Source organism: Musa acuminata, chromosome BXJ2-1, assembly GCF_036884655.1.
Source record: "Musa acuminata AAA Group cultivar baxijiao chromosome BXJ2-1, Cavendish_Baxijiao_AAA, whole genome shotgun sequence".
In the NCBI taxonomy this organism is placed as follows: domain Eukaryota; kingdom Viridiplantae; phylum Streptophyta; class Magnoliopsida; order Zingiberales; family Musaceae; genus Musa; species Musa acuminata.
This window is the reverse complement of record NC_088338.1, coordinates 13,742,330-13,756,110: the sequence shown is the minus strand read 5'-3', so window position 1 is coordinate 13,756,110 and position 13,781 is coordinate 13,742,330. Positions and strand designations below refer to the sequence as shown.

The following is a 13,781-nucleotide window of genomic DNA, read 5'->3' as shown; positions in this document are numbered from 1 at the left end:
AATTCGAGAGACTGGCGCAGTAAGGATGGTCTTTTCCTTCATCTGGGGGATCCGCAGGAATCAACAAGGATCAACACAACTCAACCAACCCCACACCAGAGTCAGAGTCATTGGTGAGTTGAAGCAGCATGGCAGATCAAAGGTTCGACTACTCAAAAACAGCAGCGGAGAGTAGCAAGGAGCCAAGAGGCGCATTGTAGCTGGAGCAGAAGATTGAAGACTCAGCAAAGGCGAGGAGTTGCAGTGTCGACAAAGGCTTCAACGAGGACGTCGAAGGAATAAGTGGGGGAGAATGTCACGGACAAACTTCTAAACAAGGTGTTTGATGTAATGCGTATGTATGTCCGTGTCTTTTGGCATGTTCATGCCTTGTACAGCATGTAGAGGGGCGGCCGAAAGCTTAATAGTCCCATTTTAGTTGGGTTGGTGGCCTCTTTAGGCTTGTAAATAAATGTTGTGTCATGTGGCCACGTGCGAGAGATTTTCGGTCTGTAATGGACCATTTTACCCTTTGTTGTGCCACTGTTCAGAGCTTGTAAAAGTCTGTTTGTAATTTGCATTGTCTATGAAGTGTTTTTCGGAGATGTTTGCTTGTGGATCCCGATTGAGGCGTTCTCTCTAACCCGTTCTTTCTTTTGTTGGTCCTAAGGGACAATGGGAGGCTTCGGGGAGGTTGACCTTTGCGGACGGACACGCAAGGGTGCCGCACGACTTAGGCAAATCCAGCTAAGTCCGTGACAGTATGTCGTTAGCTGTGACGTGTCTTGGGCCCAAAATACGCTGTATCACATCTAACCATACCTAACATGAATTCATGACTATAGGTGGCCAAGTCCCTGTTTTGCGCTATCCTTGCCAATGTTTTAGATCTATGAATTCCTCTAGGAAGTTTCTTACCGTGAGGATGAAGAATCGAGGAAGATGTCGTAAGCAGAGAACAACACAGCCGGAAAAGCCGCAGTCTGGTTTTATCAGAACAACACATAGTTGAATCCCTTTCCATTTCCGAAATTGACAGCCCAGATTTTCGGGAAGCATTTGATGTTTATGCACGGCAGCGCAGCAGATCACCCGAAGAACTTTCTGTCTCTGGAGAGTTATTTTGGTCGTCTGTGCGATGACAATCTGCCGGCAATCTAGCACCATAAGACACAATACCTTATGGTGAAGGACTCAGCTCCCAGCATTCGTCTCCATCGTCTTCCATGATAAGACGATATTAGGCTTCAGTGCCATGAATGAATCTAGTAGAATTTTATGTCAGTATCTAGTAGATATTAGGTTTTGTGCCATGAATGAATAAGTAGAACAATGTGAATTTGTACAAATTTATAGTTGCATGAAACTCGCAAAAATCCTCACAACAAACATCATTAAACAGAGCATTTTACAGTTCATTAGCTTATGGTGTTTATTTTCCATTTGCAACGCTGCATTATCTTCAACTTGATCTTTTTATTTTGGATTAAACCAGAAGCTGCCGCAGTGCCAGCGGTATCCAACTCCTCATTGCAGAAAAGAGCAGCTGAATTCTGTAACTCGGTCCTGGAGACATACAAAAGGAAGTCTCTCTCTTTTTGGTTCTTACTGTTGCTTAGCAGTGCTACGATGCTTGTGGCGTTTACTGCTTCCAGTCTTCTATCTCGTTTGTATTATGCCAATGGTGGCAAGAGCAAATGGATAATCTCCTGGGCAGCAGTTGCAGGGTGGCCGATCACTGCCCTTGTCTTGCTTCCTCCTTATCTCTTCGGCCGCATATCTCCGACTCCTCTCTCGCTTAAGCTCTTCGTTTGGTACATTCTACTGGGTTTTCTCAGTGCTGCCGATAACCTCATGTTTGCATGGGCTTACGCCTATCTTCCAGCCTCCACTGCTTCTCTCCTTTCCTCGTCTTCGCTTATCTTCTCCGCCCTGTTTGGGTATTTCATCGTGAAGAATGATCTGAATCTTTCTTCCATAAATGCAATCGTCATCATCACCGCCGGCACCGTCATAATCGCATTGGATTCAGAATCAGACCGATACCCGGGAGTCACCGGCAAGCAATACACCCTGGGGTTCATCTGGGACATTCTCGGCTCGGCTCTCCATGGTCTGATCTTTGCATTGTCGGAGCTGGTTTTCCTGAAGCTATTGGGGAGGAGATCCTTCCATGTTGTGCTGGAGCAGCAGGTCATGGTTTCACTCCTCGCCTTCGTGTTCACTTCCATAGGGCTTGTTGTGAACAATGACTTCCAGCGAATGAGATCGGAAGCCAGCAACTTCAAGCACGGGGAGGGCTCGTACGCTATGGTGCTCACTTGGGCTGCCATCACGTTTCAGCTGGGAGTGTTGGCCGGCACCGCGATCGTCTTTCTGGCTTCAACGGTGTTGGCCGGTGTTCTGAATGCGGTGAGGGTGCCACTCACAACCATTGCTGCAGTTGTTCTGTTCCATGATCCCATGAGTGGCTTCAAGATCCTATCTCTGGTCATCACTGTTTGGGGACTTGGTTCTTACATCGTTGGTCACTCTTCCTCGAAAGTAAATTCCTAGTTGCATTGCAGAGCTCTTCGTTGACAGGCATTCTCTTTCTGCTGTACCAATTCTCGGCGTGTTCTCTTCGGCAAAGAATTGTGCTAAGATTAAGTTGTAGATCCGTGGAACCCATAATGGATTTTGCTTGTCTTCTGCATGCACTCATTAGTTGAGCGAGATAAAAGTAATTATATGATCAACTGCGGCAAAGTCGATGGAGGATATGGGGATTGGCCGAATCCATGTGAATCGTGGAGGATTCCGGCATAGACCACCGTATATTCGTCGAAATCCCTGTGTTGGATCTCTCTCACCAAACACGAGGAGCCGCACCCGCAACGCTGCGCTTATCCAGCTGTAAAGGCTATGCATCACAGGCGCGCGACAAAGAGAGTTTAAGAGCCACGGTGGTCGATGGCAGCAGCAGACACGAGAGAGCTCGAGCCTGGTCACTCCATAGGACAGAGATGGACAGAGAGACGACCGATCGAGCTTCTACGCAAAATGACGCCTGTGGCTCGTCCACGTCGCCTCGTTCTCGTCTCTACGAAATCGTATCCTGACACCACCCACCCAAATCCATAGAAGAACAGAAAAGGACACGGTAAAAAGGAGGAAGGGACGGAGCGCGAGAGAGAAGCCCTGCGACAAGAAGCGCGCTACGGAAAGATGTGATCTTTCGTGATAGTTTACTGATGGTGAATGCTAAGATCTGTCGGTCCTCTTCGTGCATCGTCTTGATTTCTTTTAGCCAAAAATGCGGGTGGAGGGATCGTAGTTTCTCGGCAGTCGGAGTGCTAGATTTCTTTCTACACGCATGTTCTTCGATCTGGTGATTCTTTCTCTAATGTTTTCCTCCGAGATTCGAAGCAAAATCTTTGGAAAGATTTGTCTTTTCCGTTTCGAATGCGTAGATCGAAGAATTGTAATGGTGAAGAAGAGGTTAAGAAAAATTCTCCTTCTCTAGTTGAATCCTTCTCTGGCGCTCAAAAAGGAGGAATTTTTAGGAGATTTTATTGCGGTTGTTGTTATTCGTAGCACAAAATCTGTTGGTGTTCTCTTGGTCAGCGGGTTGGCGTTCGCCGCAATCGCCATGTGCTGCTGCGCCGCTTAGCTTTTCCTCCTCTCGTTCGGTGCCCATTTCGATCTACATTTTAGGTTTCCTTCCGCCCGAGTCGAGGTGCCACGATGGCGAGTTGGGAGCAACTGGGGGAGCTCTCGACGGTGGCGCAGCTGACGGGCCTCGACGCCGGCCGCCTCATCGGGCTGATCGTGCAGGCGGCGACCACCGCGCGGATGCACAGGAAGAACTGCCGCCAGTTCGCGCAGCACCTGAAGCTGATCGGCAATCTTTTGGAGCAGCTTAAGATCTCGGAGCTCAAGAAGTACCCTGAGACGAGGGAGCCCCTGGAGCAGCTCGAGGACGCCCTCCGGCGCTCCTACATTCTCGTGGATAGCTGTCAGAACAGGAGTTATTTGTACCTTCTGGCCATGGGATGGAACATCGTCTACCAGTTCAGAAGGGCTCAGAATGAGATCGATCGATATCTTCGACTCGTTCCGCTCATCACTCTCGTCGACAATGCTCGGGTCAGAGTAAGGATTCTGGCTTAATTGTTGGGTCCTAATCTAACAACTTATCTTTTTGTTCCTTATATGCTATTAATATATGGTCCTGTTGGCTTTAGAAAAGCATTTCTTTGAAGAATAATATATAATCCTGTTCTTGCATAAGCAGATTGTAGAAGGATAGTATATATTTCATTATTGATTTGATCGAGTTCAAAGTATCGTCAATTGATTTGTATGCTCTCTTTCTACCTTGAAGATATGTAGATTGAAGGCATTTATTTTCCGGCATTGTTTGGGAGATATATCCTCTATGACTTTAATGTGCTAATAACCTCCATCATTGGATTTCTATACTTCTGAACATGGCATATCATACCTATTTTGTTCTGCATTATCAAAGTGTTGTCAACAAAGCTTCAAAGAAGTAATGAGCAGTAGCAACGAAGGAGGAAGGGATTAAGGGTTTAGGGATGTGAAGAGATGGTATATAGGAGTTTACTCCCTAGAGGTGGAAAAGTCCGACAGCTGTTCAAATGGATTTGCTGGATGGTAGGGTGGAATCAGGCTAGGTCATCTTTTAAGGTTGGCTGCCCTGCTAGCCACTTGTTAGATCTTGGATATTGAAGGGTCTAGAATTTATAGTTGATATGCAATAACTCACTTTGTTAGCCACATTTAACTCAAGCAAGTCCAAAACTGAAGTTAACTTTTCTTTTTGTTTGATTCCTTAATATCACCTTGCTTTTAGATTTTAACTAGGGATTTCAGGGAGTTCTTTGGATTTATATGTTGACTTGTTAAGGTTTATTTTGGATATTTAGCCAGACTGTTCATGCAGAAATATCCATAGTTTTCTATAGAAAGATCATTGATGCTCCCATCGTATAGTGGTCAAATTTAACTATTCGATGACATGCTTGCTTTTATTCTAACTGGTTTTATTTAATTTCTTGTATGTTAGGAGAGGCTAGATTCCATTGCAAGGGATGAGCGGGAGTATACTTTGGATGAAGAAGACAGAAAGGTGCAAGATGCTATTTTGGATCGTGATCCATCTACAAACCATACCACAGTTCTCGAGAAGTCACTGTCTTGTTCTTATCCAAACATGCCATTTGATGAGGCCCTTAAGAAAGAAAGACAAAAGCTCCAAATGGAACTCCAAAGATCACAAGTAACCATGGATATTGGTCAGTGTGAGGTGATCCAGCATTTGATTGGAGTGACACACAATGTGGCTACCACTTTAGAAGAAAAAAGTACACATCTCAAAAGTCCAAAGAAAGTTGAGCTAAGTTATTCTGGTGACAATAGTTACAAAGAACATACTTTTGATGAGAACTATCATGAGCAAGTTACAAAATCAACTTATAGGTTGGTCTTCTCTTTTCATAAGATAAGAGAGTATGATGCATGAATCTTGAAGTAATTTTTCTTGTCTGTAAACAACTTAGTTCTATTGTTAAACTAAGCAACTTATGCTTATTTTTGTGTTCTTCCTGTTTTCTGTTTCCTCAATTTTGTGACAGTACCTATCACAAAAAAGTTCTTTCGTTTTCTTTGTTGATGTGACTATTGTTCAGAATTCTTAGTATTAGGGTTATTCTTTCCATTTTAGTTTGCTTTTTGCTCTTCTTTTTATCTGCTTATTAAGTTCTCCATATTGTTTCCTTCTCCTGACTCGAGTTATTTGATCACATAACAGCTGCCAATACCAAACCTTTTTTTTTTCTGCAAAGGTAAGTGATAAAGGCTGGATTTGATCCTAAGACCTTACGATGATATGATAAGGCATTACTGGACTTGGTTGCACTATTTCTTCACCATTTATCACTACATAAGATACCTAAATTTAGGAATATTGCAATCAACATTGGAATCATGGTTGCTAACGTTTTTGACTGATACTCCAATTATTCTTTTAATCTTGTTAATACATTTTTCTGCATAAGCTGATGAGTCATTTGCAGGGGAACTTACATAGAGGCTTTGCTCAATTACTAAGCAGTTTTTGTCAAAAATCATAGAAATATGTTGTCAAATGTCTTAAGTGTTTTGACAACCTTTCCCTATAGCTAATAACTGGAGCCATAACCAGACAGAAAATCAATGACAATGAAGCACTTGAACAAATCATTGACCTTCATGTACTTAAAATATATACACTACAAACTTTATGCGATCATTTTGTCTGAAAGGAATTTATTTTTTTTAAGACATTCAGTTGTAGAATCCTGTGATATTTTATAATTGGAGCAACTGCATGCTGCCATGACCATGACAGCGTTTCAAACTACCTTTTGTATTTATTAGATTTCTTGCTATCAATCTTGTGTTTTTTTTTTTTTTTGACATTAAAGAAAGATTGAATCATTTTAAAAAGATAGAGATCAGCAATTCTTGTCATAAACGATTTTGTTTTGGTATAGTGAAATCCTCATTTGAAATATACAAAAGGATGAACACTTGTTTGACCTTTTTGTTCACAGTGACTAAATATTTCATATCTATAGTTTCTATTCTTCAGATCCTTCACTCTTTATTATGTTACATTAGCCATAACCTAATCCCTAGTGTGCCAATTATTTGTCCCTTGTTGACCACAAAGTCGAAAACTCCATGATGTGTTTTCTTCTTTACCGAATTATTGATTATTACAGACAAGATTGAAGAAAATAATCACAATAAGATTAATCAGTAAGATAATGGTACACCAATAATTGCAATTTGAAAAAAAATTGTAAACTTGTTGGATGTTTCGGGTACTGGATCCATGTGGATCCCCAACAGGACCGATACAAGCCCAGTATGTGTTAGCATACGGCACATGATATGCGGGTATCTGTCTTATACCTTAGAAAATATTTAAGCATACACGGTATCGGGCGGCATGTGCTGTGTTCCATGCTTCCACCCCAATAGGCCACCAGACTGGTATGTTCTGCCTGCATACCAGTTCTGGCGAAATGTAGAACCATGGATGTATCATGTATGTGATTTTGTATGCATGGAATGTTAAATGCACACTCTAGTCTTCAAATAAATGATAATTGATGCTTGAATTGTTATACTGAAATCTAGTTCCTCTATCCCGATCATGAAGCAGGGACTTATAGTGAATTGGGTTCAGAGCAAAGATTTAGAGCTGTAAATTACAATGATGAATAATATGAGGACATGAAAATGTTTGTAAAAAGATGCTAAAATAATAAAATGCTCGAGTTTGGACTCTCCAAGACATTTTCTTGTTCAGTTTTTTTCTTCAACATTCTCATGCAGATTTTGTAACCTTATTTAAAGTATTTTGCTTTTCTATTCCTTTCATATCCATAAATCATAAACTGTTGGTGCGTCTTGCACCTGTGAATTGTTTGTGTATTTCTTGTGTTCTTGGACAACTTCTATTGACTGAAATCTATGTAATGCATTCGAATATTTGCTTGCAACTTCGAAGTTCCATCTTCCAAAGGTTCTTGAATACTTGAAATTATATGATATACAGACATAAATACAGTGACAACAAGACAAAGATATTTTCTTCTCATAACTAAATGAATATGTTGGAACAAAGAAAGTATGAAGATGTTGAAGTACTTGTTCATGCAAGTTTCATGTGAATCTACTATACATAACTTTGTGATTTATGAACTTTTGTACAGTATATTTGAAATTTAAAACCTAACTGAATCTGAAATTTGCATAGAACCGGTTCACCACATTCATCGGGTCATGATATGATTTCACACAGAGGACTTCACGGGCATGAAGAGTGGCATTCAGACTTGCTTGGATGTTGTTCAGAGCCTTCATTATGTAAGTCGCTCTTTATGGCTAGCTTCAGTTTATCTATAATGTGCTTCTTAAATAATCTATAAGTGGAATTTTATGCCTTATTTTCCATGCACACAAAGAAATACTGTTTAGTTAACAATCAGATGAAGTAATGAGCTTGCTGCCATCTATGGTGAAGACAGCAAATTCTTGCTGCCGACACACACTAACACATTTGATTTTTTTCCTTAGTGACCCTCAGAATGGATAGATAGAATGCCTATTGTATGGATCAACAATATGGATTTCTTGATCACTCATTAGAAGTTATACCAGTATACATCCGTCATAATTTAAACAAAGCATATTGTTTTCATAATGTATGTCACACTCTTCAATCAAATTCATAAGCTTATGACTGTTCTATCATAAGCTTACGACGTATATTTTGCTAATATCATCAGATGAATAAAAATTTGCTTTTGACTGGACATGATAACTTATCTATCAATTTACAGCACCTTACTCATCTTTTGCAGGTTTCAAAACTTTCTTCTATCCTTGCGGTACATTTTCACAGATTGCTTCTGTAGCGAAAAACAGACCAGTCTGTACGTGATCTCATTCCATGATAGTTTTCATCTATATTCCTTGGTGATTAATGATATGCTAAAAACAATTTCCAAAAGAAAAGTTCTGACCTATGCTTTGTTGCTTTTCCATGTTTGCGTGGTTTTTCTTTTTTTATTATCTCTAAGGGGGAACGTCTACATTCAAGTAATAGCTATTATCTGTTATAAATGTTAATGCAGTTCCTATGTGTGAAATACAACCAGTCAATTGAAAAAAATATACTTGACTTCCGTCGAGAACTTTAGATTTATGTTGATGCCACCGAACGATGCTGTTTCAGTTCAGGAAAAAGCTGCAAATGCTTGTTCATATCAGTCGATAAAGTATGTCTTTGGATGATTGGCAGGGGTGCATAGTTAAATATCTGAAGTAGGTATAGTACTATAGTAGTACATGAGAAGACTAACTGTTCTGAAGCTTCAGCAACCTATGTTAGAAAGATTTAGTGAGAACCTGCTATAGTTCTTTAAGTTGCAGTGAATTAGGACAACAGTTTCTAAAATTGAAGGAATTCAACTCACATTTTTCAACGTGAATCATTTATCTGGATGACTATTTAGACAATGTTGTCTGACATTACGCTCTGACTCGAATGATCTTGATTAAAGAATTATCAGATCGCCAAGTTTTCAAATGCCAAGAGTCCAATTACCAGTGTGCTTCAATATGATCATAGTAATTTTAGCATCCACAGTTTTGTGAATTAGCAATACATTAAACATATGCAGTCAGCTGATTACATGACATGAATGAAAGGCCAACTTATGTAACTTTGAAAACCCAACATTCTTGGAGATCTTGGACTCTCTATAGTTGGTAACTATCTCAAGATAGCTTTTTGTATAAGTTGAGCATTTGCACTTTAATGCAAAGTTTCTTTGCTAAGTATGTCAGTGGGTTGGCTTTTTGTACTTCAGAATATTCTTCAAGATGATTCACTTTTCTATAATCTATTTCTGATCTGTAAACTTGTTGCTTGCATAAATTAACTAGAAATCAGAATTATTTTAAAACTCCATGTGGTCAGAAACCATGTATGAATTAGAGCAACACACCAATTATCTATCATCTTGTCCTTGTAGAGGTTGGGAACTTCATTGTTTTGTGTTTGCATTTCACTACTGTTGATCTCAAGCATATGCTATGGCTATAACGATAACCTGGAGACTTGACAGTTTATCTACATAATCATTTTACATGACTTGTTAATTTGATGTTTCCAATTCACAATTGGTAGAAGCTTCCAAGGAAAAGATTGTTTTTCAATAAATGGCTCTGTTTCCTGTCAACAGCTTCAGCGGAAGCATGTAATGACTTGATGGCATATTCATTAGTATTGTCATGCTGTTGTTACACCTGCTGTGTTAGAAGGAAGCTACGAAACATGTTCAACATTACGGTAACTTGGTCCTTTTTATCTGTGACATGTAATTTTTATGTAATTGATTTTATGACTCCTATCAAAATTTTAACTTTCTTGACCACATTTTTGCTTTATTGCTGTATCATTATGAACACCTTAAGAACAACTGTATTTTTTGTACTTCTCTGTTGCTTAACTGCAGAATGCAAATGTGTCGATAATTTAATTTTGTCATTTACTTCTGCAACATGAGTGGGCATGTAAGAAAGAGAAGCTAAAAACAATCAATTGGTTCCGTCTATCAAGTTGTAAATGATAAAAAATGATAGAGAAGGCTCTATTTATAAGCTACTTTTTACAAACAAGAAAATGAAAAGAAAACTTGAAGTAGTAAATACCCTTCTCATATTTACTTTATCATTGTGATTATGTATTTAAATGTTTTGTTTCCATAATTAATGATCCAGTGTTATTCTGTGTTTCCTAATCTCGATGAATCAATTTTAACATCAATTGTGGTGCAACTATTTGGTTGTCCTTAAAACATGGAAAGATAATAATTTTGTGGACTTTGTGCTGGCAATTTAGGTGGTTTCTAGGTGGGTGCTTAAAGGCAATTGGTATGCATTTATCATTGTTGGTGAAAGGAGGATATGTCTTAAGTGGAGCTTGTTTAAGAGTAAAATGCATCATTTAATTCGTTTTGATGTTGCGAAATTGTCAGTAAATTTAGTAAGCAATTGTAGCTAAATGCATGTCGACAATAGCTTCTTTACACTGTCTTACTTCCCATCAGTGGTTATCTATGGGTGCTCAAGGTAGTTGATGATCAATCTGCTAGGATTCATATATTACCTGTCATGAAAATTTTGATTCATCCTCGACTGTATTTTTGGGGTTTGCTGATACACTACTACTACTCTTTCTGCTAGGGAGGGCTTTGTGATGATTTCTTGTCACATCTACTGTGCTGTTGTTGTGCACTAGTTCAAGAATGGCGTGAGGTGGAGATTCGTGGGGTTAAAGGTATGCCATTGCATTGCATAGTTCACGAATTAAATGCTTTATAAGCCAATGATAAAGTTGATTTGTCATATAAATGTCCTTTTAGCTATTGGTTAATTTCTAGACAAGAATTCCAAAATTAAATTAATTCCAGAATCATATTCTTGTTAGGGTTTCTCAAATCATGTTTTGTTAGATCATATCCTCCTCATATATCGATCCAATCCCTAAAAGAAACTGAACCAAGAAAATAAATGATAACTGATATCATGAGGTCTACTTCATTCAATTAATTCTCCAGTGAGAAAGAACTATAACAGTGGAGGTGGCAAGTAGTGTGAATGATAGTAAGATTTCCCAAGAAGAGTTACTATATATATAGACTTCAGGTTTCCAAATCTCAAATATTCTTGTTGATCCAACTTAGATGTCTTATCCACAGATCCAATTCTTGTCTGTCGAGTTAGAATGGTCACCAGGATTACACACTATACGAATCCAACTTATCATCTACTAATATTGATATCTTATGCTGCATTTTTGCAGGCACTTGGAAGACACAAACCAATCCACCAGCTTCTCAGTACATGGAATTCTAAGCGTCAGCTTGGAGGAGATTTGTTGCTGTGTAGGTGTATCTATCTAATTGACTGCAACAGAGGTAGCAGTAGATTGTTGCTGCATTCCATGCATTAGGATTTGTGACCTTCAAACTTTGGAAATAGTAGGCCATATATTTATTATAACTCTGTTGCTATCAGATCGTGCATGTTATGGTTGATGTAACGATGAGTGCAGCTTTACTGTTTGTTATATTGTGTGAATTGGATGACATACATATTGTTAGGGTTTACTTCTCCTTTCGCCTCATCCGATGGCCAAGCCATGGCAAAAACGATCCCCTTGAAGAGCTTAGACGGCGAGATGTTCAAGGTGCATGCGACGGTGGCGATGGAGTCCTAGACCATCGGGCACATGATCGAGAATGGCAACTCCCTCCCCAACGTCACCACCAGTATCCTCATTAAGGACATTTGAGTACTACAGAAGTTTTTTTGATTTGTTGGTGTTAGGAAAAAATATCGTTGACGTCTTAGTCAGCTCGATGTGGTTTGGACTCGTATGCGTAAGATTGTTTGAGATATCTTTGAGGTAGGAACTACAAGTTTCTTTGGTGTCATTTGCATGTAAATCAAGGTTATAAAAGGTTTCTCGACCTAGTCCTTTCAACGCTTGAGTTAGTAGCTTGTAAGTGTGGAGAATAGTCAAAAGAAGTTTCTTTTTTCTATGTTAAAGGTGAGTTTTATACTTGGTCATAAAGGGTACGAAGAAAGCTTGTGATTGTTTTTTTTATCATAAATGGCAAGAGGAAAGTTTATGTTTGTTTTTCCTATCATTTGTCCCCCATAAAGGCGTGCTTCGAGGTGTTTTTGAGAAAGGCTCAAAGTGTAGCGTTTGGTTCATCCGACACATGAGCATTCGAGATTCGCGGGTCGAGTTATCTCGACATATTTTGCATTATGCCTTCGTCATTGTGGATTTCTTTTCATGCAGGTCTGGTTTTCCTAACTCATGCATCTCGGATGCATTTAGTCTTATGTCTCCATCGTGATATATTTCTCATCATGCGGGTTGAGTTTTCTTAACTCCTGTATCTCATGTGCATTTGGTCTTACGCCTCTGTCGTAGCATATTTTTTATCATGTGGGTTAGGTTTTTCTGACTTATGCGTCTCGGGCGCATTTGGCCTTACACCTCTGTTGTGATAGTTTTCTCCTCGCACGGGTTGGGTTTTCCTGACTCACGCCTTTTGAGCGCATTTGACCATGTGCCTTCACAATGACGGATTTCTCATCACGCGGGTCGAGTTTTCTTGACTCATGCATCTCAAGCGAATTTGGCCTTATGCCTCCATTGTGGTAGATTTCTCTTTGCGTTAGTCGAGCTTTTTCGACTCATGTATCTCAAACGCATTTGGTCTTGTGCCTCTATCATGGTGGATTTTCTTTCATGCGGGTCAGGTTTTTCCAACTCACGTATCTCGGGCGCATTTGGCCTTGTGCCTCCATCATGATGGATTTTTTTTCATGCTGGTTTGGTTTTCTTGACTCATATGTTTCGGGTGCATTTGGTCTTGTGCCTTTGCCATGGTAGATTTCTCATAATGTAGGTCGGGTTTTCTCGACTCACGTGTCTCAAGCGCATTTGGTCTTATGCCTTCGTTATGGTGGATTTATCTTCACGTGGATTGGGGTTTCCTGACTCACATGTCTCAGGTGCATTTGGCCTTGCGCCTTCATCGTGGTAAATTTCTCTTTATACTGGTTGGGTTTTCCCGACTCATGCGTCTTGGGCATATTTGGCTTGACGCCTTTACCGTGGTAGATTTCTCTTCACATGGGTTAGGTTTTTCTGACTTATGCATTTAGGGCGCATTTGGCCTTGTGCTTCTACGATGGTGGATTTCTCTTTGCACAGGTCGAGTTTTCCTGACTCATGTATCTTGGGTGCATTTGGCCTTACGCCTTCACCGTGATGGATTTCTCTTCACATAGTCGGGTTTTTCTGACTCACGCATCTCAAGCACATTTGGCCTTGCACATCCCCCATAATGAATTTTTCTTTATGTCGGTTAAGTTTTCCTAACTCATGCATCTCGGGTGCATTTAGCCTTGCGCCTCTATTGTGGTGGATTTCTCATCATGCAGATCGAGTTTTTTCGACATGTGTCTCGGGCACATTTGGCTTTGTACCACCACCACAGTAGATTTCTCTTTGTGCATCTCAGGCGCATTTGGCCTTGCGCCTTCACCATGGCAGATTTCTTTACCTCTTTAAGTCCATCTGGCGCATATCAAATCCGTTGTCCGGTATGTTTCGAATTCATTTTGGTGTTCTTCGAATCCTTTGTTTAGCATGT

At 39.9% G+C, this 13,781-nt stretch overlaps 2 protein-coding genes across 6 annotated transcripts in view; both read left to right on the top strand.

The window, feature by feature from the left end:
* Window positions 1–2,674, top strand: part of LOC103998848 (probable purine permease 5) — a 31,128-nt gene extending 28,454 nt beyond the window's left edge. The window contains exon 2 of one of the 3 annotated variants that reach the window (XM_018830704.2): window positions 1,516–2,674. In XM_018830704.2, coding sequence (XP_018686249.2) covers window positions 1,516–2,535 — 1,020 coding nt within the window. In that variant the 3' untranslated portion in view covers window positions 2,536–2,674. Of the gene's footprint in view, window positions 1–1,474 lie in introns of all 3 variants that reach the window. The other 2 variants (XM_065093592.1, XM_009420456.3) reach the window with 2 other exon arrangements.
* A 284-nt stretch (window positions 2,675–2,958) lies between these two features.
* Window positions 2,959–12,133, top strand: LOC135580895 (cell number regulator 13-like). 3 transcript variants are annotated; one of them, XR_010481758.1, is made up of 8 exons: window positions 3,102–4,113; window positions 5,051–5,463; window positions 7,793–7,902; window positions 8,400–8,471; window positions 9,786–9,892; window positions 10,789–10,882; window positions 11,408–11,522; window positions 11,709–12,133. XR_010481758.1 is itself a non-coding variant. In XM_065093591.1 (7 exons), the coding sequence occupies exons 1-7, from the start codon at window positions 3,706–3,708 to the stop codon at window positions 11,458–11,460; spliced, it is 1,257 nt and encodes a 418-aa protein (XP_064949663.1). In that variant the 5' UTR covers window positions 2,959–3,705; the 3' UTR covers window positions 11,461–11,714. The 3 variants fall into 3 exon arrangements, 1 of the variants encoding a protein (XP_064949663.1); XM_065093591.1 differs by having other exon boundaries at window positions 2,959–4,113; window positions 11,408–11,714; XR_010481759.1 differs by lacking the exon at window positions 9,786–9,892 and having other exon boundaries at window positions 3,104–4,113; window positions 11,408–11,714.
* Window positions 12,134–13,781: the final 1,648 nt, after the last annotated feature.